The 22,841-nt window shown below is 57.5% G+C and overlaps 3 protein-coding genes across 13 annotated transcripts in view; all 3 read right to left on the bottom strand.

Annotated features, from left to right (window-relative positions):
- Positions 1 to 1,198: 1,198 nt before the first annotated feature.
- On the bottom strand, positions 1,199 to 3,430 carry OCEL1 (occludin/ELL domain containing 1). The gene is given in 7 exon segments (XM_082453400.1): positions 1,199 to 1,603; positions 1,818 to 1,871; positions 2,107 to 2,272; positions 2,487 to 2,686; positions 2,809 to 2,985; positions 3,345 to 3,389; positions 3,392 to 3,430. Coding segments are annotated over 7 exon segments (789 nt in total). The 5' UTR covers positions 3,416 to 3,430; the 3' UTR covers positions 1,199 to 1,480.
- A 2,267-nt stretch (positions 3,431 to 5,697) lies between these two features.
- On the bottom strand, positions 5,698 to 9,005 carry USE1 (unconventional SNARE in the ER 1). Its single transcript, XM_082453399.1, has 8 exons — positions 8,570 to 9,005; positions 8,209 to 8,258; positions 7,987 to 8,065; positions 7,746 to 7,898; positions 7,212 to 7,224; positions 6,747 to 6,774; positions 6,142 to 6,316; positions 5,698 to 5,899 (listed from the first exon to the last, which is right to left on the bottom strand). The coding sequence occupies exons 1-8, from the start codon at positions 8,708 to 8,710 to the stop codon at positions 5,717 to 5,719; spliced, it is 822 nt and encodes a 273-aa protein (XP_082309525.1). The 5' UTR covers positions 8,711 to 9,005; the 3' UTR covers positions 5,698 to 5,716.
- A 1,197-nt stretch (positions 9,006 to 10,202) lies between these two features.
- MYO9B (myosin IXB) overlaps positions 10,203 to 22,841 on the bottom strand; it is an 89,494-nt gene continuing 76,855 nt past the window's right edge. For 8 of the 11 annotated variants that reach the window (XM_082453339.1, XM_082453347.1, XM_082453345.1 and 5 more), the window contains 16 exons: positions 20,964 to 21,097; positions 20,492 to 20,682; positions 19,147 to 19,245; positions 18,863 to 19,036; positions 18,712 to 18,753; positions 18,392 to 18,503; positions 17,561 to 17,634; positions 16,843 to 17,035; positions 16,604 to 16,732; positions 16,299 to 16,404; positions 15,874 to 16,005; positions 13,655 to 13,778; positions 13,099 to 13,146; positions 12,602 to 12,748; positions 11,769 to 11,892; positions 10,203 to 11,648 (listed from right to left, as the gene is read on the bottom strand). In XM_082453339.1, the coding sequence (XP_082309465.1) occupies positions 11,233 to 11,648; positions 11,769 to 11,892; positions 12,602 to 12,748; positions 13,099 to 13,146; positions 13,655 to 13,778; positions 15,874 to 16,005; positions 16,299 to 16,404; positions 16,604 to 16,732; positions 16,843 to 17,035; positions 17,561 to 17,634; positions 18,392 to 18,503; positions 18,712 to 18,753; positions 18,863 to 19,036; positions 19,147 to 19,245; positions 20,492 to 20,682; positions 20,964 to 21,097 (2,245 nt within the window). In that variant the 3' untranslated portion in view covers positions 10,203 to 11,232. Of the gene's footprint in view, positions 11,649 to 11,756; positions 11,893 to 12,601; positions 12,749 to 13,098; positions 13,147 to 13,654; positions 13,779 to 15,873; positions 16,006 to 16,298; positions 16,405 to 16,603; positions 16,733 to 16,842; positions 17,036 to 17,560; positions 17,635 to 18,391; positions 18,504 to 18,711; positions 18,754 to 18,862; positions 19,037 to 19,146; positions 19,246 to 20,491; positions 20,683 to 20,963; positions 21,098 to 22,841 lie in introns of all 11 variants that reach the window. The other 3 variants (XM_082453343.1, XM_082453340.1, XM_082453344.1) reach the window with 3 other exon arrangements.

Here is a 22,841-nt window from a genome sequence, read left to right as displayed (position 1 = left end):
CAGCTCTGTGGTGGGAAAGGCACCTATGGAATGTATTGCCAGGACTGTGGCTCTAGGGGATGGCTAGAAAGGGCCCAGATCGTGGTGGTGGGTGGCACCTCTTGATCCTAACAGGTCTTGTCAGGCAAAGACAAGCCCTTTATCAAAGATGCCCCTTTGAAAACAGTGAGCAAAGAACTCAGGTCTCACCCAGCAGGCTGGGCCAGTGCTCAGCCCTAAGGCAGTCCCAGTCCCCCAAAATGCTCTCCACTGGCACCCCAGTCTCCCCCATGTCTGTCTCGGAGGAGGTCTGGGAAGATGGGGAGGAAAGAACGAGGGTCTCTTGGGTATGCCCTGTCCCCGGAAGGGGACTGAGGTGGGAATGGGATGGAGAGGCTACTGGGCTCTCCCACTGGTGGCTGGGCTGGTTTCTAATCTGGGTAGGTGTTTTCTGAGCTGTACTGTGCATAAGTGAATGTCTGTCCATTCCAGTTGGGCTGGACAGCAATGCCCCATTTCTCAGGTTCACAGAACATCTGTGGACTGACCCAGACCATGGTGTCTGTCCTGCTTCCAGTTGGCCAGAGACTTGGATGCCTGTCCAGGCCTGTCTGCTGAACTCCTACTTCTCCTACAAAACCCTACCCATATGGCCTCTTCAGCAGGAAGACATCTTGAGCCTCCCTGGTTGTTAGGACTCTGCTGTCCGGGTCCAGCCCTCTGTCATTGCTCTGTCACACTGGGCTCTCTTCCCTGAGGACATGGGTTCCTTGAGGATCAGTCCTGGGACTGAGGCCTCTCTGTGACCCAGTGGCTGCCACTGCCTTCCCTGCCCACAGTCTTCCTGACTGTCCCTTTTCCCTGTGGCTCCCCTGGGAGGCCAAGACTCAAAGTAGCTGCTGGGCCACCATCACAGGGCCCCACACAGAGCCTGGTGCTACCTGTGTCCCATCCACCCTACCCAGGGCCTGGCATGCAGTGGACATCAGGGGACCCTCCTGGCCGAGGAGGTGATGCTAGATGTCAGCCCCTCTGCTTCCCACTTGAAGGCTCTTAGAGGAGAGGGAGCCCCCCCAGATAGACTAGGGTTCACAGTTCACCCAGAGATCCTGGACAAGTCCCTTTCTCAGAACCTTAATTTTTTTCCTCTGGAAAATGAAAGAACAATTTTTTGGTGACAATGAGTGAAATCAGGAGTTTCAAGCAGCTGTACACAGTCGGTATTTAATAAGTGTTTATTCCACTGGGATGAAGAGCAGGACCTCTTCCAGGGGATGGGCTGAGATCTGGGATCTCCATGGGGGTCCTGGAGGAGGTCCTGGGAAGCCTTCCTGGAGGAGGGACCATCAGATCTCAGCCTCAAGGGCGAAGGCATCTGAAATCAGGGACGGCTACCCCAGGCGGGGCAATAGCAAGAGCTCAGGCCAGGAGGTAGGAAGAGAAGCAAGGGCAGGGTGGCACCCCGACTCCAGTGTTTCCCTCTGCCTGTTTGCCAGGACACTCAGAAGTACACAGAGCCCTCGCTGTCTCCCTGGTCATCGAATTTCTGGATCTGCGTCTTGAGGTGCCTTAGTTTGCCCTTCAGGTAGTGGCAGCGAGCCTGCTTGTCCAGGAAGCTGGGGTCCTGAGCAGGGCAAGATCCAGGTAAGTCCTTGTGGCAGTCTGGCCTATGGCTCTCAAGCTGCTTGACCTTTTGCATTTTCCTCTCTGAGCCTCAGTTTTCTTTCCTTGAAACTGGGCAGGCACACGTGTCCCAGCCTCATGGGAGTGTGTGTGTGTGTGTGTGTGTGTAGGGGGGTGCAAAGGACAGGCTGTAGGATTCAAGAGGCATGACTCACCAACTGCTTCTTCTCAAATTCCCTCCAGACACGGGCAGCAACATGGGCCTCCTTCTGCCAAAGGAGAAGGAAGGGGGTGCTCAGGGAGCACAGGACCCAAGGAGGGATGGGGAAACTGAGGCTCAGACAGACAAAATGGACCTTGTCAAGGGCTGATCTTGGCCCATGTGCTGTGGTGCCTGCCCAGCCTGGAGGAGGAAGAGGCCCAGAGATCTGAACCCAGTGGGTTTCCGAAGGCCTGGGCTACCTGGAAGGGTTGTAGGATGGGGGTTTCCACCTGGGTGCTGACCTGGCTTCGGGGTGGGGGCAGTGAGTTCAGCAGGGCCTCCAGCTGCTGGAGCTTGGCCTGTGCAGAGCCCACCTCCTGCTGGAGCTCCAAGAACTCTGGGTACTGGTCCTGGAACACTGCAGCATAGCGGCTCCGATCCTTCTCGTTGCTCACTGGTGGGTACTTACTACCAGGTTGACAGGGGGTCAGAGTATGAGTGTAAAGAATTCCTCTCTTTTCCCCAATCAGTGTAACTGTTCTTTGTCCATGTTGGGTTCCTAGCCCCAAATGCCCTTTTTCTCTGTTTACTATTTGGTAAACTCTTATTCACCTGTCAAAGCCCCAGCCTCAGTGCTCCTTCCATGTTCCCAGAAGTCAGGAACCACAGGGGGGACACTCACAGCTCATAGTCAGGCACGGGGTGGGGCCTAGGCACATGTCCCCCGGGGATGGCTCTAATAGACTTCTTGGAGCCCAGGAGGGTCCGGGAGGGCAGCTCATCCTCAAATACAATCTTCTTGGGCCTTGTCCTATGTGCTCCGGGCTGAGGCTGGCACAGAGGGCGGGCCGCGCTGGGTTCGAGGCCTCCAGGCACCAGTCGCTGCAGATGCCGCAGGAATCATGGTTTGGAGTTAACGAGGGTCAGCCGGGATCCCTTATACAGGGGGGAATGAATCCTTTGCCTAGGCTCAGCCTGGGGACACTCCTCCCGTTCAGACTCACCGGGGGACCAGGGCCAGGCGGGCGGGTTTGCAAGTTCCCCCGGGAGCCGCGGCTCTGCGGGGCCTCCCGGGTGGGCATCGGCTTCGGGATGGTGCCGCTCGGGCGTCCCCGCACCGGTGGGCGGGTCCTGCGGGGGGAGTCGTGGCCCGCGCGTGGCGGGGGTGGTCGGCGGGCGGACTGTGGACACAGGAGGAGGATGCGATTGGAGGCGGGTAAGGTGGGAGTACTCACGGGGAAGCTGCTCACGGAGCGGCCAGTTCTCCACCAGCGGCGCGTTCTCCAGCTCCGCCCTCATTTGCATAGACGCACGCCATTGGCCTTCAGAGATCCCCAGACCCCACCGCCCAGTGCGTAACCCGAAAGAGCGCAAGAACCTTTACGTCACCGCGCAGCCCAGGATTGGCTCGCGTTAACCCCTACGCGGCCGCAACCTCTGCCGCAGGGGTATGTGGAGCCCGTGGATACCGCCCCCGAGAAGACCCCCGGGATCTCCGGCCCGGCAGCGGGCGGCACGAACCACTCCCTCCCGGGGTCACCTGTCCCAGCGTATGGGGCTCCGAGTCTGGGTCCGCTCCCGAAGAGAGGCGCTCGAGTCCGTGTAGTGCATTAACTACAGGCTGGACTCAACTGGCTGGGTCGCTCCGCCCGTCGGGGGCGGGGCCTGGCGGTATAGGGCGGGGCTGGCGGCGAGGGGGCGGGGCTTGGCGAACCTGAAAGTGGACCCTCACCCTTGCCCCGAGTCCAACAGAGACCGCTACCTGTTGTGTGTTTGGGGCTGGTGACTCACCCTTTCCGACCCTCAGTTTATTTGTCTGAAAAACTGGTGGTTTTGGAGAACTTGTATTTATCTATTTACTCAGCGGTTATATGTATTTTTTCCAGCGGTTATATTTTTAAAATATTTCTTTAAATAATTATTGGAGGCATGTTTAGAAAATTCAGATAGAAAAGAGGCGTAGGGCAAAGTGAATTTCTCACCCACCCTTGTCCCCAGAGGCAGCAGTTAATTGTGTCTCCTTCCAGAGAGATTCTAATTCAATGACACATTTTCCTCACTACAGACAATACTGTAGAAAAAAGATTCAAGTGCACATTTCTTTGGCCGATTGTGGAGGATTATGTAGAACTCCTAGAAGTGGAATTGCCCAGAATTGCCCGGGCAAAAGGGACCTGTGTATTTTAATTTGGAAAAGTACTGTCAAGTTTTTCCTCAGTGAGGTTGTGCCATTGATGCTCTAATCAGCTGGTTTTCCCACAACCTTTGCAACCTCAATGGTATCACAGTTTCCTGTAAGTGTACTTTCAAAGTTTTAAGTCTTGCCTAATCTAATATGGTGTGTGAAAAAATTCAGAAATCATTTGTATTTCTTTTCCTATTTCCTGCAATTTTTTTTTCTTTCTTGTTATTTTTAGGAGCATTCTGTATATCAAGGATGTTAATTTAACCAGATAGTGTATCTTTTACTATTATAAATGGGATCTTCCAATATATTTTGCAGCTATTTTTTTTTGCATATAGTAAACTAATTTAAATATTCATTAAGTTTCTTGCTGGTTTACTAAATTCTCTTATTGAAATAGCTTTTTGTTAGTTTGCTTGGATATTTTATATAGACGGTTGCATCATCTACAAATAATTTTACCTCTTTTCTCATTTTAAAATTTCATTTCTTTTTCTTGTCTAGTTGCATTGACTAGCATCTCCAGACAATATTAAATCAAGGGAGGGGGTGGGTGGACTGTGGGCATCCCCCCATCCCCACCTCACTTTATTCACTTGGATGGCAAAACTTCGAGTATTTGCCCGTTAAACTCAACACTGCCTTTGGCTTGAGGTTTTTCAGTTCAGTGAGGAAAACATCCATCTATTCCTTGTTTTTCATTACGAGACTTTGAGTAATGGATGCTGTGAACAGTACAAAGTACCATTTCACCCTATGATTTTTGCTTCCTGGTGCATTAATGTGGCCACTAATGCTTCCTAATAATGAACCATCCCTGAGTCACAAACATGAGCCTCCTTCTTATGATCTATTTTTTAAAAGTTGCCACTAGAGCTTTCAAAAAAGCTTTAAAAACTGCCACTAGAGTTTTTAAAAGCTCTTCTTGGTGGTTTTACACCCATGCTGATGGGGTGGGGGTGGGGTCCACGTGGGCAAGCCCGTGCATGTCCCACAGTGCTCATGCTCCCATGGTCTGGGACAGACGCCTCCTGTCCACTCTTCCTTACCAAGCTCCCTCAGTCACCCCCCGGACAGACTTTGCCCCTGACATCTGGAGTGGGGGTAAGCAGAGCCCAGGACCCACAATTCCCCTGGACTTGTGCTCAATAATCCCTTCCAGGGTCCCAACTCCAATGCCCACCCAGTTCTTGTCTGAAATGATCAGACTGTGACCTGGGCAGGGCAGGGTCTCCACTGATTCTCATGTGTTTGCTGAATGCCTATGTGAAGCAACTGCAATGTCATAAGATCTTAGGCTGTGGCAGCGGGTGGGCTAAGCCTTGTCTCTGAATTATCACCTTCAATCCCAAGGAAGGCCCAGCACTGACACCCCTCCTCCAGGCTGGCCTCCACGCATGGCCCCACTCCTCCCCCACCCTCCAGACCTTACTCTGACCCCACAGGAATGTGTCTGACTCTGACTCTATCAGATTGGGAGCTCCTGGGGCCTCTAGGGGCCCTGCCTTGTCCAGTGTGAGGTAGGTACCAGGGGGGAACAGGAGGCAGGTTTGCTGAGTCACTGTCTCCACCCCCCCAAGCCTGACCTCCTTCCTCCCCTGCTCATGTGCTCTCTGTGGCTCTCAGGGGCACCAAGGGCCTTCCCATCACGTTGCCCACCGCAAAGGTACCCCTGGACAGGGGTGGAGGGCAGAGAGAGGACAGGTGAGGTGGGCCAGGCCAGGTCTTTATTTGAGTTTGGGCATGATACGGATGAAGAGGATCATGCTGATGAAGATGAAGCAGACGATAATAAGCATGGCCCAGAGCAGCCAGTTGACTGACTTCTGTGTGTGCTGCTCCAGCCGCTCAGATTCTGTCTTCAGCTTCTCCAGGTTCTGGTCGGCCATCTTGAGTGAGTGCGACAGGGTCTGAGGGTGAGGTGGGGAGAATGTCAACAGGACTGGGTCCAAGTGGGCCTCTTCCTACTGCGCTGGAGCAAATCTACACCTCTTGGCCCTTGCCAGTGCTGTTTCCTCTGCTGGGAATGCCATTTTTGCCTTCTGCCAAACTCCTATTCATCCAGTCAAGCCCCAGCCATAGAGACCTTCTGCTGGGAAGCCTTCTCTGATGCCCCAGGGCAGAGGCTTTAGAGTTCCCAGAGTCCTCATACCTGGTTGTCCTTCTTGATGACAGTCTGGGCAGCCAGTGTGTGGGTCTTGAGGCTCCGTGCCAGGCCTAGCATCTCCTCTGCCAGCTTCTCCTGGAGGTTCTGGTGTCGCTGCAGGACGAGGTCTAGCTCGGCTGCTGACTGCTTCTCATCCCCTGGCCTGGGCCCTGCCACCCCACTGACCCCACAGAGGGTAGACAGGTGGGTAGGAGTGGGGGTGGGGGGAGGAGGGAAGAAACTAACATGTTCTCAAGGAACCCAGAGGTTGTGGTTCCAGCCACTGCCCTGCTTGGGGCTGTTTCCCCTTTTTTGCTTTGGTTTCTGGGAAGAGCATCCTCAGAAGTGGCCTTTGATTGGTGGTTTATTTTTTTAATTTTAATTTAATTTTAATTTTTATTTTTGGCCATGCCGCACATCTTGTGGGATCTTAGTTCCCTGACCAGGGATTGAACCCGGGCCCTTGGCAGTGAGAGCACGGAGTCCTAACCACTGGACTGCTGGGGAATTCCCTGATTGGTGGTTTAGACGCTTCGTGGTGACGCTTTAGTGGCCCAAGGTCTGTCCAACCCCCCTGCCCCCAATGCTGCCCAAGGGCTGAAGATACTCACGTTCTCTTCCTCACATCCAGTTCAGGCTCTGGAAGCAAAACAGGCCAAGCAGGAAGAAAGAGAGAATGGGTTTGTTGTTTTCCAGCTTCCTGACCATTGCCTGGGATGTGTCTCCTACTCATAATGCCGTTTCCCATCTTGTCTGCTCCCCAGTGGGCGGGCTCCTGATCAGGCTTCAAAGTACTCCCTTCTGGGACGTTTTCCTCATTTGGGCTCCCCCAGGTCCCAAGTCCTTCCCTCTAGCCAGCCTTAGCCCCTTGGGCTGGGAATGTCCAACTTTGTTTCCTCTCGGGGCCCCTCCTCTGTCCTGGCACCGCTTCCAAGCATAACTCGGTAATGCCCCTGGACACACTCTCCCTGGGCTGTGGAAGACCCTGTGGGAGCCAGGTTAGGCGTGAGGTGTGGGGCAGCAAGGACACACGTCTGTCCCAGGCCTTGAGTCCTGCTCTGCTCAGGATGACTCACCTTCACTAGAGTCCTGTGGGAAAAAAGGAGAGGCACGAAGTCACCCACCTTGCCATGCCCCCACACCTGTTCTCTCTGCTCCCAGAAACTGCCCACCCTCAGTCAGGACCCTGGACAAGTCCTGTGCCCTCTGAGCCTCAGTTTTCTCATCTTCAAACTGAAAACAATAGCTCATATTTTGCAGGGTTTAGCTGATCCACATAAAGTGCTCATAGAGGCATTTGTCGTCCCATTTTACAGATGAAAAAACTCCTCTGTGTGTGGTGAGGCAGGGGCCAAACCTTACTCTGGCCAACTCTGGGGCTTAAGCAGAGATGTGCCATTTTTGCCTTGTACCAAAACTCTTATTCTCCTAGCAAAAAGCCCTGCCTGCAGTGCCTCTCTGTTGGGAAGCTTTCTCTGATGGTCCAGGGCAGAGTCTGTTGGGCCCCCTAGGATCCCTGCACCTGACAGTATTTGTTGTTCTGGCCACCCCCAGGCACTGAACTCCTGTCCCCAGCTGAAGCTTCCCAGGGACCAGGGAGGGAGCCCTACCGTGCCTAGCAGCTCACTCCGCATCTCACTGGTGTACCGCGCCCGTGACTGTAGGTGTACTGTCTTCGTGGCAGGTACCCGTTCCCTGGCTGTAGTTGGTACTCGGCCAGGGGCCAGGAACTGGTTGGCTAGTGCCTTCTCTGAGGAGGAGGTCTGCAGAAGAGGGCAGAGGGGTCACCAGAGGGGCCGGTCCCAGGTGAGCACGATGAAGGCTGAGGAGACAGAGGTGCCCCTTACTCACCAGCTTCTCTGCCTGCAGCATCCCCTTCAGAAAATCTACCTTGCGAGAATATTCATTGATTACCTCGGAGACCGGTTTGCTGGAAGGGGAGAAGAGGAAAAAGAAAACCTGCCCACTGTCCCCCGTTCAGGGAAGGTTCTTAGCAGGGAGGGACTGGAGACCAGGGATCCGGTACTCTACTCCCTGCCCCAGATTTGAACACTTGTGGCGGTCTGCACTCACCTCGCCTGTGCCTTCAGGGCCTGCAGCATGTCCTCGAGGGCTCCCACGTACTGGGGACGAAAAGTGGGGTGTCAGCCCAGTGCCCCCCACCACCGTCTGGCTCAAAGGGATTAGAGCCACTAAGGGGCGGGGCCAGGACGGGGGCGGGGCTGGAACGGGAGGAGCCAAGTATCAAGGAGGCGGGACCAGCTGAGCCCCAGGGAGGAGGTGGGGGAGCAGCGCAAACGGACGTGGCGGAGCCAACCGGCAGGAGCGTGGCCTCATTGGCTGGCGGGGTGGGGGAGTCGGGCCCGGTGGCCTCCGGCTGCGGGGACCACCCTCCGGGATTCGGGCTCTACGCGGACACACGGGCTTCCCTCACCTTTTCTAGACGCCAGTCGTCCGGGTCCCGCTTCTCCGCTGCCATCGCCTCGCAGCGGCACAGCAGCCGCACCAGGTTCAGCTCCAGCCTCGACGCTGCCATCACCACCCAGCGGTACCCCGCCCCTTCCGCCGGCGCCATCTTAAGAGATGGCGGAAGTGCCTTTCGTTGGCCTCCTTCCGGGCGGAAGTGCCCTGTTTTGCTCTCTCATTCTTATTTGGGGCTTTCTCGTTCCTGTTTGGGCGTTTCCTCTCTCACTCTTGTCTTGTTTCAATTAGAGGCGCCATCCAGTCCGTATTTACTCAGGGCTCAATCGCTTGCTTATCCTCGCGAGCATCTTAACCCTTCCCGAAGGGTTGAAAGGGTCGAGTCCTTCGTTGTCAGGCCCACGTGCAACGCGTGACTTGCTCATTACTTCCCCCCTGCTCAAAATTCCTCCCCCGCTCCCCACTCCTTCCTGGGTTCTTCCCACACTGAGCTCTTCCGCATCCAGGCAGCCTAGGGGAAGATTCTCCTGGGGGAGAGGCTCTGACCTGGGACTTTGGAATCCCAAGACTTACGGGCCATGATTTCCAAACTTTGCAGCTATGATATCCTGTCCCAGCCCTGACTGACACCACCTCCCACCGTGGCCTTCTGTGTTTAAGTTTTTCTGGACCTGTCTCCTCCCTTGTGAAACTGGCAGTGTGGCAGTGACATGGGCTAAACCTGGGAGCAAGAGGTCACCCCCAATGCCCAGACCCCCATGGACGGAACACCCCCTGCGTCCCCAGGAAGCCAAGGCCCCTTGTTCGAGTCCCCCCTCCTGGAGTGGACAGGGTGAGGATGGGGGCTTCACAGGGACTGAAGCCTGGCATGCAGCCCTTAACTATCTCCCCATCCTTCAGGTCACCTGTGTCCAGGTCACACCGGTGGGCCTGGTGCCCTGTAAAGTACCATGGATGAGACCAAACTCAGGGTATTGCTAAAGGGGGGCTCTAGAGGCAGACAGGGCAGGGTCTGAATCCCAGCCCTGCCCCACTCCAGCTGTGTGGCCTTGGGCTAGCCCACCAACTCTTCCTTGCATGTGCCATTGAAACTCCGGTTTGTCACGGTCTCCAACTTCCCCGCCCCAAAGGACCCACCTGCCAGCCAGTTCCCACAACTGCCCATTTGGTTGCAACCTGGGAGCTCTTCTGTGGCGGTTGGGGGTGGTGGTGGTGGTAGTGTTGCTTCTGGTTGTAGTGGGTCCACCAGGACTGACTCCCCACTCCCCACCCAGGGTGGACGGCCCCATCAGTTGACATTTAAGCCCTGGCTGGGGAGAGGCTAGGTGTGACAGGAGGCAGCTCCCAGGACAGCAGCCTCTCCTCACTGAATGTGGCTCTGCCAGGAGCTGCCTGCTTTCCCAGCTTTCTGGATCAATAAAAAGAACTTCCAGCAAAGCCCACGTCCCTTGTGTGAAAACTATGTGTGAAATTCCAGTAACAAACAGCAAAGTCAGTTGGAGGAACAAGGCAGCTCCTTCCAGGCAAGGGGCCCAATCCCTGCCCTGTACCCCTCTTGGCTGAGGCCACAGGGCTGACCCCCACCCGCCAACCCCTGCTCTTTCAGCCTGGAGCTGGCCTGGGTAGGAACTGCATGCAGACACCTCTCAGGCACTTTTTTTTTTTTTAATTTCACACGGCCTGTGGGTGCCTTTTGTTCCAGACCTGGGGCCATGTGTCCAGAGAGTGGGCTGAGCCTAAGAGGGGAGCCCCGCTCCGGAGATGCCAGATGTCCAGGCTGTCACTGTAGACTTGTAGGGACATACAACCCCAGGCCTTGCCCTCCCCACCCATGAGCGGTCCTGAGTTGTGGGCTCCTGTTCTGCCACATGGGGCGGGCAGTGCCAAGGGTGGCCTCCTCCAGCCTCCTGTGTCCAGGGCACAGTGGACCAAGGAGTGATGGCCACCTTCGAGTCTCCCTGGGATGTGAGGTCTGTGGTGCCTGGAGTGGAGGCTGCCTACAACCTCGTGTCCTGTCTCCAGCCAACAGTCTTGATCACCACGGAAGGCTCACTGTTCCCTCGAATGCACGTCGGCCAGGTGGCCACTGGCCGGGCCAGAATACGAGTCCAAGACAGACTTGGGGCAGTCAGGGGCCACAAGTGTTCAAACCCCTCGTGCAGGGTCCTAGCCCTCAGACTGTCCCCCGAGCTGTCCCTCAGCGTGGGTCTGAGCCTCCAAAGCTTCGCGGCTGTGTGGCCTTTACTCTGAAGACGCATTTCCAGGTTATAAGGGAGATGCAGGGCGTTAATATAAAAGTTTGTACATACACATATAAAAAAACAATTTGGTCTTCTGTTAAGGCTGTTACAGTTTAAAGTTATGTAAACCACGCCCAAAGAAACAGTGACCAGAAAAACGTACAAAAGGGGAGATGGGAGATGCCAGGCTGCCCGCCATGATTCGGTGCTCTGGGCGGGCGACTCCGTGCGATGTAGGGGCTCAGCAAGGGCAGCCGGGCCTCAGCCGGCCTCTCCCTGCCTGCACTCACTTGGAGTCGGTGCCCACCTCACATCGCTCTTGGAGCTTTTCATTCCGGATCCTTCTCAGACCACTGAATGCTGGCTCTGGAGCTCTGGCACCCAGCTCTGGCACCGGGCCGTCCTTGGATATGCGGACTCTGACAGCTGTGGGCCCTCAGCCATTGGCCTGGCCCGAGGCAGGGGGCAGGCAGTAGGTTGGGGGGTCCGAGTACCTCCGCTTGGTCCCGGGTGGCCGGTCGTCCTTGTCCAGGGGCTCCTGAGGGCCCTGAGTGGGCAGGTGGGTGCCGGGTGTGATATACACAGAGTGTACCTGGTCTGGGCGGCGAGCAGGTGGCTCTCGGCGCCTCACCGGGGTGGCAGCTTCCTGGGCACCTGGCGCCCGGCCAGGGAGATAGGAGGGCAGGCCGGGCGGGAGCTTGATGTTGGCCGTGGGCATGATGGGGGTCCGCCGGGGGGTCTTCACTCTAACCGTCATGAAGGACGACGGCCTTCGTCGAGGAGGGGCGGCCGCCTCGGGGAGGGGGCTCGGGGTGGGTGCGCTGGGGCAGGGGAGAGCAGGCGCGAGGGGCCCTTTTGAGAGACAGATGGCAGGGTTACTGCAGCTTCAGGGCCGGCAGATGGACCCTCGCCCGGGGGCCTGCTGGGTGTGGACATGGGAAGGAAAAAAGCAGACGCTACCTTAATACTGACCTTCCGAGGCCCCCCGCCCAGCCCGCTCTTCCAACAGGCTCTCGGTGCTAGCTGATGTCTCTGAGTCCAGGTTCTCCTCATCGGAGCCTCGAGGGTCCAGCTCTGGCAGCCGGTACGTGATGTCCTCCCTGGGGATGAGAGGGTCACAGTGTCCAAGGCTGTTCCATGGTGGAAGACCGCCCCACGGAAAAGTGCCAGGCCAGTAGGGGACAGAGTAGGTCATCCTGGTCCTGGAGGGGACTCCCTGCCCCCAGCACCCCAAACCCAACCCCAAAAGCACACCTGGCCCAAAATGCCCCTGACTCAGTGAAGCTCATGTGAGGAAGGTGTCAGGCTGCTGAGGGAAGCCAGCCATCTGGCCTAGTTAGTACTCAGCTAGTGAGGGGCTCCTGCCTCAGGACCTTTGCACATGTTGTTCCCTCTGCCTGGAGTGCCCTACCCTACTCCTAAGACTAGGATGCCCAGGGGGCCTGGATTACACCTGTTCTCCTGGCATAATTTTTAAACAGCATCTCCCTTCATACTTCCATCTTGAACGGACAACAAACTGGTGGATCGCCCTAGCTAAGGCCAACTTTAAGACAAAGTTCAGGCATCACCCCTCTGTTTCCCTTCTCTCCCTATGGGCCACCGTGATTCCCTGTGGTCAAGCAGGGGGTTTAACGAGCTTAGGCTGTGTTTTAGGACAGCAGCACCCTGTGAGGTGGGCACTGGACCACGGGACTGAGCCTAGCCCATCAGCTTCCTAACAGCCAGATCCCCTATAGTGGGGGGGGGCCAGTGGATGGGGGCTGGACAGGGCGGCCGAGTGTGGCAAGGGTTCGGAGAGACACTTGCTTCTCCTCCTTGATGGACTGGATCCGCTCAATTAGGATCTCTTTCTCGCGATCCTCTTCACCGCCGGCCACTTCCTCCTCTGGCAGCACCCCCAGCTCCTCCAGGCCACCGCTGCTGCTCATCCGGGCCTTGGGATTCTTGATCTGCAAAGAGAAGCGGCAGGTCTGGCCAGCCCCTCTGGGTGGGTGGGGGTCAGTGCTTGTGGATGGAGAGAGGGTGGAGCGAGCAGCTCCGGGGGAGGTTAGTTCTGACATGGATGGCTAGGCTTAGAGAGGCTTCTCCGGGGATCATGCAGGGACCGAGTGGCCGGCACGTGGCTCATTAGTCATCTTCAGCACAGGCAATCAGCAGGCAATGGGTTTCCCCCAGCATGCACTTCCAGAAGGTTAGGACACGCTCGCTCTATCCTACGAGGACCCTAGGGGTTGAAAGGAACCCCAGCATGCACCGCACTGGGAGACATGCGAGGAGGACCCACCATACGTGTACATACCAGGACCCCCTCATAAGGAGACGAAAACCCCAGTTTGAGAGGCCAGGGCTGGGGAAGAGATGAAGAGTGGGTGACCACACAGGGCCATGACCAGGGCACAGGCACTAGTCATGGGCATAAGGCCACGTCTGACTGTCGGGACAAGGACGGGACCCTCCCACAGGAGCCTGGGACTGGCCTCTTATCCCTCTACCCCCCACTGTGAGGCCACTTCTGCTGTGGCAACGTTTCCCTGTTGGGGGGGGGCCCAGGGCAGCCAGGGACATGGCTGGAGGATGACCAGGACCACCACCAAGTAGGTGACAGGACCCCCACTGCTGAGAGTGGCAGCTGGCCTTGAGGCTGAGCTAGGATGGTGGTCTTTTGGCCGAGGTGAGGAATCAGCCCCTAAACATGCTGCCACGAGACCTCAGGTCAGGCTGTCGGTGGCCCAGGGAGTGCTGGGAGAGTGTGCTGGACGGATAAGTGAGACCCCGCCCAATGTCCAAACCCCGCCCACCGGCCCCCACTCCCACAAGGCCCCGCCCCCACCGAAGCCCCGCCCTGCGTTGCTCACAGCGTTTTGTCGCAGGAGAGAGAGCCTCCGGAAGGCGATGCTCTCGGCGGCCTCCAGCTGGGTGATCTCCTCCATCTTCACTTTGTACTTCCTCATCTGTTCTTTGATCAGCATCTCCACGCACCTGTGGAGAAGGCGACTCAGCTACCGCCTCTGGGGGTATGGTCAACATGGGGGCCTGCATCTAGGGAGATGCTGGCCCGAGACTGGGGCATGGTGGCTGAGACAGAGACCCAGAGACCAGGCAGGGCCACGGACATGGCTGTGGCTCCCATCGTGGCCCCAGTTCACTCACTGTGTGACCTCGTGTAGCTCACCCCACCTCTCTGAGCCTGAATCCTTGTCTTAATAAGCCTCCTCATCTGAAGGAGGAAGTACAGTACCATGGAGGTTGGGTGATTTGTCCCAGGGGCTGCAGGCAGCTGCCCCAAGGGCTCTAGAACTGCGCTGTGACCCAAGGCACATCTGCTCAGTGGTCAGGGCCAGCCTCAGTGGTCAGTACCGAGGCAGGGAGGGTGTGGTGGGACCGGACAGACTCAGCCTGGATGGAGAAGCAGTCATGACTCAGGTTTCCCATTGTCATGACCACATAAGAAAAAAAAAAACGCAAGGAACATGCTGGAAGCAAATCCGTCAACAGCATACCGCTGCCCAGGTAGTGTCAGGGCCACACTGGACTCTCCTCCACTCTGCCTACCAGCAGCTGTTCATTGATCTCTTGAGTGTGGCCCGGGGTGTGGGGTGTGCACTGTCAGGCGTAGCCCTCGGGCCTTCCTGTGTTTTGCCTCCTGAAACCACCTTGGGTGACAGGTTCTTCTTATTTTTTTTAAATTTATTTATTTTATTTATTATTTATTTTTGGCTGCGTTGGGTCTTCATTGCTGCGCGCGGGCTTTCTCTAGTTGCGGCGAGCAGGGGCTACTCTTTGTTGCGGTGTGTGGGCTTCAGTAGTCGTGGCTTGCGGGCTCCAGAGTGCAGGCTCAGTAGTTGTGTCGCACAGGCCTAGCTGCTCCGCGGCATGTGGGATCTTCCCGGACCAGGGCTCGAACCTGTGTCCCCTGCATTGGCAGGCGGATTCTTAACCACTGCGCCACCAGGGAAGTCCCCAGGTTATTTTTACAACTCGAAGTCTAAACAATGTCCTTTTAGTGATGGATGTCTGCTGACCTCCTTCTGAGTTTTTTTTTTCCTCTTAATTAATTTTTATATTTTGGCTGTGCTGCGAGGCATGTGGGATCTTCATTTCCCAACCAGGGATCGAACCCGTGCCCCCTGCAGTGGACGCATGGAGTCTTAACCACTGGACCACCAGGGAAGTCCCTTTCTGAGTTCTTTTGAGGCACTTGCTTTTTTTCGTGTGTGTGTTTTTTAAAAAAATATTTATTTATTTATTTGGCTGTGTCGGGTCTCAGTTGTGGCACGTGGGATCTTAGTTGTGGCATGCATGTGGGATCTAGTTCCTGGACCAGGGATCGAACCTGGGCCCCCTGCATTGGGAGCACTGAGTCCTAACCGCTGGACCACCAGGGAAGTCCCTTGAGGCGCTTTCTGAGAACATTTTTTTTTTTTTTGAAGCACTTTCTGAGAACTTTCGAAGATCGTTTGCGGGGAAGAAGGAACCTCGAGAAAACCGCTTCTGTTTGCTGCAGGCTCTCACTGCTCCCAGAGGCTGGGAACGTGGGGCTTCACCATCTGCCCCTCACCCTGGACAGAGGATGAGGGGTTTCTCCCCTTTTTTGGTTTTTCACCCTCAAGAGAACTCAGAAGGGATGCTCTTGCTGCTTGAGGAGATGCTGCCAGGTCTCCACCCGGGTCTGGGCACGTGTGAGCCCTACGATGCCACCATGAGGCCAGGCTGCTTCTTGTCCCTCGTCTGTCAGGAGAGCCCTGCTCGCCGCTCACAGCAGCCAGCACACACGCAGACTTTGTTAGAAGTTCGGTTTTAGTACAAAAGTCACGTGTGTTCGTTAGCAAAGAAAGAAGGGTGGAGAGACCAAACGAAGTTTACCCAGGACCCCAGTGCTCAGGACACCTCCCGGGGCCATTGTGATCGGGCTGTGTTCTTCTAGACTTTCCTCTGCAGGCACATTTACACACTACTGAGGCCAGGCCAGTCCTAGGATTCTGGAGAGGGCTCTCGTCTTTAGGTTGTGGGATCCCTGGCTCGGCTGCCCTGAGCGCATGTTGGGGGGTGGGGGCCAGCCGGTCCTGGTACTCACGTGGTGATTTTGAGGACATCCTTCATGCTGGTCAGCGGGTCCGAGTTGTCGGGGCAGCGCAGGAGGCAGGGCGCAAAGATGATGGCCAGTGCGCTGGGTGACATTCGGTTCACGTCCTCAAGCAGGGCTACCCTGTGCAGCAAGCGGCAGTTAGGGGGTGGCCACAGGGAGCCCCAAGCCCAGAGTCCAGATCCCGGGAAGGTGCTGGGAAGATGCTGCCGCAGCCGGCAGGTGAGAAACGCTCGCCCCTGCAGGGTGGAGAGGCGCCACAAAGAAGCCGGGGGCCCCCCTCCTGGACCCCCCAGTGTGGGCTCGCATCCTGGTGTGGAGGCACCAGAGAACGCCAGCCCGGGGAACGCCGTGGCGCGGCTCTTGCTGGGACCCCACCCCCCAGAGGGCGGGGCCACAGGAGGGCAGGCACTTGCTTGACCAGGTGGAAGACAAGCCTCTCCAAGGAGTTGTGGTTGGCTTCTGGCAGGTGCTCCAGGACGGCGTAGATGGCGGCCAGCTGCTCCTGCTTCTCTGGCAGCTCTAGGAGGGTCCCGGGGCTCAGCTCCCTGCGGCCCTCACCCGACAGGCCCCAGGGCGCCGGGGAGCCTCGCACTGTCTGGGGCCCGGTTTCTCAGCTGGGGGCAACGGGGTCCCTCCTCCCTGACCGGCCACAGCACATGCTCGAGGCTCTGTCCCCCGACCTCGACCACCTGCCGGCTCTCGCCACGGTGGGACTCACCGACGGCGCGGAGGAAGTCGCCATACTGGGCGAAGGTCATGAGGGGCTCGGGCAGCTCCCGCAGCCACTGCTTGAGCACCCCGGTGATGGCGTGGATGGGAAAGTTCTCCAGTTTGACCGCCGTGGGGTCTGCGGGGAGGGCGCGGTGGCCGGTGAGCTCGGGGAAGGCAGGAGGGCTGAGCCTGGAGCCCCACGCGGCGCCCTCCTGCCCTTGACACCTACCCGTCCGCAGCACCCACCTGTCTGCAGCGCCTGCCGGAGCTCCCTCGTGCGGTTGGCGGCACCCGACTTGCGGTAGAGGCCCTCGGTGTACAAGCCGTGCATCTCCACGTGTTCCAGAAGCTTCTCCAGCACGATGGGCACTGAGACCTTGTCGCTGGTCAGGCTGTCCACGCACACGCCAAAGTGGCCCGGCTCAGTGCCTGGCTCGATCTGCGACGACGGGGATGGGGGTGAGGGTCGGGCCTGGGCTGGTTGTCCTCCCTGTCACCCCCCGCCAGCCGGCTTCCTCTGTGGCCGCTGTCCCCCCCTTGCTCCTCGTCCTCTCTTGCACGGCTGCCAGAGGCGCCGGGCTGTGGAAGTCCCCGGATGGCTGCTGGCAGGGGGTCCCTGTGTGAAGTGCCACAGTCCCCTCCGCCCAGCTGATCCTGGCTTGTGCCAGCCCGTAGGACCCCGCCTCCCTCGTGCAGGGTAGGGGTTTCCTTCCACCTGGAGGAGGGAAGAGCAGGACCAAGGCCTGGGGGTGCACACACAAGCCTGGGCCCAGCTTTGGGGGGCCCTCTGGGGGCTCTGACAGGACCGGGGTGCGCTCTGCTTCGGGGCCAGCCCCTCCCACCAGCTCCGTGCTCCCACCTGACACCCAGCCTTGGCCTGGCACCTCGCACACCCTCTCCTCCACATCTCTCAGAACGGCCTCCCCCAGGTGTTCTGGAAAGTTCCCGGCCCCAGCGGGCTCACCTTCTTCCCACTTGTGTAAGAGCAGTAGGTCTGAATCTTGTGCACACACTTCTTGTGGCAGGTCATCTTGCACACTAGGAGGTCATGGTGGGGGAGGGGGAGAGGGTAGTCACTGACAGCGCATCGGGGACCCACGGGTCCCGTGGCCGCCTGTCCCCGTGTCTCAGGACAGTGACAACTGCCTGGGTATTTATGATGGACACGGAGTGGTGGGCTGCTCCTCACAGGGGCCAAGGGGAGAGGTTACCCTGGCTCGAAAAGAAAGCCAACCTGACTGGTCCTGGCAGGAAAACAGCAGTGCGAGAGGCCTGCCTGACCCAGCCTGGGCCCCGGGGGCTGACTGGCTTCCCACCCGGCCTTGGCCACCTCCTGGCTGCCTGACTATGGGCCAGCTGGGTCACCCTGGGCTGCACCTGTCTCTCAGGGTCCCTGTGGGGACTGACTGGCCTCGCCTGGCACATGGGGGAGGGGCCGGCACTTCAGGCAGCGAGAGCAGTATGAACAAAGACCCGGAGATAGGGCCCAGGGTGACTCGCCCAGGTAGGCGTGCAGAGGGGAGGCTGCGGAGTTGGGGGGGGGGCCTGGGGTCAGTTGAGGACCGGCCTCTGCCCCAGCGTGACAGCGGGGGGTTTGAGTGGGTGAGGTGCGGCCTTACTGCCCCTGTGGTGAGGGCAGTGCTCTGGGAGGATCGGCCCTGTAGCTGGGGTGAAGGCCTGGGTGCACCGTGAGGGGTTGGGGACATGGTGGGGGGTCAGGGGTTGTGCGGTGGGAGTCGGGGGGCCTGGGGGGGTCAGGGGCGCGGTGGGCGATCGGTGGGCGAGGGGCACTCACCGCTGCAGAGCAGGGCCTTGTCCATGAGCCAGATGTAGGAGAGGCACTGCTCGCACGACTGGGGGATGCTCACTTGGTAGCTGGCGAACACGTGCCCGTTGTGCTGCTGGACCTGGAGCAGTGGGGGCGGGGGGCCGAGTGGGAAGGTGGACCCCCAACGGGGTCGCCACGGGGCCGCACAGCGGGGACGCTGCCTGCGGCGTCTCAGGACCGGGATCCCTTAAGGCCGGGTAGGAAAACACACGCCCGCCCGCGTGCACATGCGCACACACAGACACGCGCACACCCGTGCGCGTGCACGCGAGAACACACATACTCACAGCACGCTCCTGCTTCCGCTTCTTCTTCTGAGCTTTGCTCTGCTGTGAGGGAGCACAAAGGCCAGCTCTGTGTGGGGTCCCCTGGGGACACCCCGACCCCAGCGACGTCCTGGCGCCGGGACCCTCCCTCGCCCGGAGCGGTGGCACCCACCTTGGGAGGCTCGAAGTCGTTCTTGGTGTGCCCGCGGGTGAACTCGTCCAGCAGCGACTGGAAGAGATTGAGGACCAGGTTGGTGTCCTTCTCGCCGCGCTCGGCCGCCAGGTTGCTCACGACGATCTGGTAGTTCTCCATCAGGTCCTTGTAGCCAACGTGGATCTTCCCGTTCTGCGGCAATGCAGGGTGTGACCCTCTGTGAGACAGACGGACGGGGGTGCCCGGGGGAGGGCATGGGGTCTGCCGCGGGGGCCCTCCCTGGGGCTGGGGGCTCCACGTACAGGGACGGAATACATGGTCTTGAGGTTGCTTCGGAACTTCTCGGTGGCTTCGATGAATAAGCTCTCGATGGGAGTCTTCTGGGAACGCAGGTCATTTATCTGGAGAGGAAGGGAGAGATGTGCTGACCCCACGTTTCCTCAGGCCGGGCATCTGGGCGGCCATAGCTCTGCCCTGTCCCAAGTCCTTCCCTGGCTCCCCTGGGCTTGCAGGGAAACATCCCGGCCCTCTTGGCAGCCCTGATGTCTCGGGGATCACTCACTGTGGGGGCTGAGCAGCACCCCTGGCCTCCCCCACCAGATGCCGGTAGCTCATGGGGACCAAAAACATCTGCCGATGTTGCCATGTGTCCCCTGGGGGCAGACTCACCCCTGGTTGCGAAACACTGGTTTAACTGGGGCCCTTCCTGCCGCCCCACCCCGGCGCTCGATGCCCGGCTGTGCTCCAGGACGGGGGCTGCCTCAAATGGCCCGGTCATTTCACCATGCCTCCACCCCTCAACTGTCCCTGTCAGCCCGCTGTCTCCCTCTGAAGCTCTCAAACACCACACTGTTTGCTGTGGGATTGCCTGCAGCTGGGGCCATGAATACCCTGAGTGCAGGCTGTGATTTCTTCACCTCTGTCTCACACGCTAAGTGCTCAATCATTGCCTGGAACTGCATGCATTTTGTAAAAGTGGGTTCTAAATAAAATAATTTGTTCGCGCTCAGCTGCAGCTGAGCGGCAGGACAAAGAAAGGTTACATGACCTAGGAGCAGCCTGGCAGGACTCGGGTGTGTCAGGTGCCTTGCTTGCAAGATTATTCTGGATGCTAGTGCTTCCCTTTTCTCACATGTGTGAGAAAGTGGGCCACCGTCCCCAAGGGGCGCTCTGAGACAGCAAACCAAGTGTCTTTAAACAGCGGATCTCAAACTTCCTGGGCAGGAACTGCAGGACAGAGTGCCTCTGCTGGGCGCCCAACCCATGTGTGCACATGCACGTGTGCTCTAGATGATTCTGGCAGGGGCGGGGGTCCCAGAATCAGATGATTCAGGTGTGACTCGCTTCCACATATTCTGTGCAGCCCCCCATAGTAAGACACACATTTTGTAGCAAAATGTAAGCATCCCCACCAAGCAGGATGAATGTAGGCTATAAGCGATCTCTCGGGAACCCCTGCCAGGTTTTACAGAAAAGCAGCTGATGCCAAACTTAGGAACAAGCGTGTGGTTTCCAGAACTTTCTGTGTGTTGGAACCGTGGACCTGGACTTTCCAGTCCCGACTGATAAAGGCTTTGGTGTGACGGTTTGCAAAACTGCCAGGTGGAGACGGCCTTCTGGGGAGGCCCAGGGCCCTGGCTGGCCCACCTTGTTGAGCAGGAACTCATCCAGGTACTTGAGCTCGTTGGCGTTGGTGATCTTGCGGAACACTGACTCTCGCCACTTCTCCGACACCGTGATTTTGCCAATCTTGAGGTTTCGGTTCTTCTTCCCTTTGCCTCCTGGCTCCTTGGCGTGCTTCTCGCCGGTGGTGTGGCGGTGCTGGTGGCTGGAGGGGGCTGGGGAGGGGGATGGGAGGCAGGAGAGGCTGGTAAGGGCAGTGGGTTCCTGGGGAGGACTGAGGTTGGCCTCTGGGGCATGGTCATGAGTGCAGAGAACCAGGGCCCTGTGCTGTCGCATACTGAGGTCCGCGGCCAGAGAGCGCCTCTGGGGATGGGGACCAGTCCCAAAGCCCCGCAACCAGGGCTTGGCCCACAGCTGACTCAAGGCCCCATCTGGGGACGGTCCTCAGGGGCCCCAGTGGCTCTGCTGTCCGTCCCTGAGGCTGCGGGAGACCAACCTTCTAGATTCTTCTTCATGGCGGCGGCTTCCAGTACGACTTGCCCGGGTACTGTGTTCTCTGTCTCCTCTGTGCCCTCCAGGTTGTATTTCTTATCCTTGTTCTTATGCAGGAAAAGTCTCTTAAACGTGGATCTGTAGGACAAAGTAAGGGATTCCGCTTAAGCCTCAGGAAATGAAGGCAGATGTGAGGCCAAAGCAAGGGTCCACTTACTGTAATGAGAAATAGCCCTTTTGTTGGTTATCATTGGAAGGGGATGCCACTAAAAATACGGTTGATCTGTGTGAACTGACAGGGGAGTCGGGCAAAAGAGCGAGATGCTGAGCAGATGTCACAGCGTGACCCCATTTTCATATTAAAAAAAAATTACCCCCATCCCCTCCCCCAAGATTATTTTATAGGCACAAGGTTAGGGGAAAAAAACCTTAAAGAATAAATACCAAATCATGTACTATGGATACTGGGTACGTGATGGGGTGAATGGTGGCTCCACCCAAAAGATATGTCCATGTGCTAACCCTCGGGGCCTATAAGCATGATCTTATCTGGGAAAATGGTCTTTGCAGATGTGACTAAATGCCATGGACTGAATATTTGTGTCCCCCCATATCTGTATGCTGAAGCCTAACTCTCAGTGTGATGGTTATCAGGAGGTGGGGCCTTTGGGAGCTGATTAGGTCACGAGGGTGGAGCCATCATGAATGGGATTAATGCCCTTATAAGAGACACCAGAGAGCTCCCTCACCACTTCCGCCATGTGAGGACACAGCAAGAAGGTGTCTATGAACCAGATACCAAATCTGCTGGCACCTTGATCTTGGACTTCCAGGCTCCAGGTCAGTCTGTGGTGTTTTGTTACAGCAGCCCGAATGGACTAAGACAGTAAATGAAGGATCTCAAGATTCTGAGTCATCCTGGATTACCCAGATGCGCTCTAAAGCCAATGACAAGTGTCTTTATAAGAGACAGAAAAAGAGAAGACACAGGGGAGAGATGAATGTCATGTGAAGACAGAGGCTGAGATTGGAGGGGGGGTGATGCAGCCACAAGCCAACGAATGCCTGGAGCCCCCAGAAGCTGGAAGAGGCAAGGAAGGATCCTCCCCGAGATCCTTTGGAGGGAGACACGGCCCTGCCCACACCTTGATTTCACACTTCTGGCCTCCAGAACCACGAGAGAGTAAACTCCTATTGTTTGAAGACACCCTGTTTGTGGTACTTTGTTTTGGTGGTGGGGTCTCCTGAAAGCAGGGGGCTCTCTCCTTCCACTGCAGCCCGTTCCTCACTGTCCTCAGGGTCCCGTCCTGAGTTTGGGTCAAAGCTCCCCTGACCCAGGGCCCAACCCCTCTGCTCTGTGAACCGCCTAGAGCACTGTGGCAGAGGCTTTCTGGGGACAGAGCCTTGGCCCAGTTTTTGCTATCTAAGGACCAAGGAGGGGTTCCCGGATGTGGGGACGGAGGAGCTGGGAGCTGGTTCTCATTCCATAAACAGCCAAATGGACACTGTCTGTCTGTGGCCTCAGAGGAGGTGACCCACAGTGGCTCTAGGTTTCAATGGGAATCATTTCACCCCAATGTGGCCACAACTCAAGCTCCGCATGGGTTTCTCCTCACGGAACTGCTAAGCGAACGTCTCCCCAAAAGAGCTTCATATAAGGTGCAATCGGCTTATGGGAATTTCCTGGTGGTTCAGTGGTTAGGACTCTGTGCTTTCACTGCCAGGGCCCAGGTTCAATCCTGGTCAGGGAACTAAGACCCTTCAAGCCATGTGGCCAAAAAAAAAAAAAAAAAAAAGTGAGAAAAGTGTGATCAGCTTAGGAGATCAGACTGCTCTGGGACTGGAGGACCTGGACACCCTGGGTGTCCTCTGGCGGCCTGAG

This window comes from Balaenoptera physalus (genome assembly GCF_965194825.1).
Source record: "Balaenoptera physalus genome assembly, chromosome: 3".
NCBI classification, from domain to species: domain Eukaryota; kingdom Metazoa; phylum Chordata; class Mammalia; order Artiodactyla; family Balaenopteridae; genus Balaenoptera; species Balaenoptera physalus.
The sequence above is the reverse complement of the archived record's forward strand: the minus strand, read 5'-3'. Positions and strand labels throughout refer to the sequence as shown.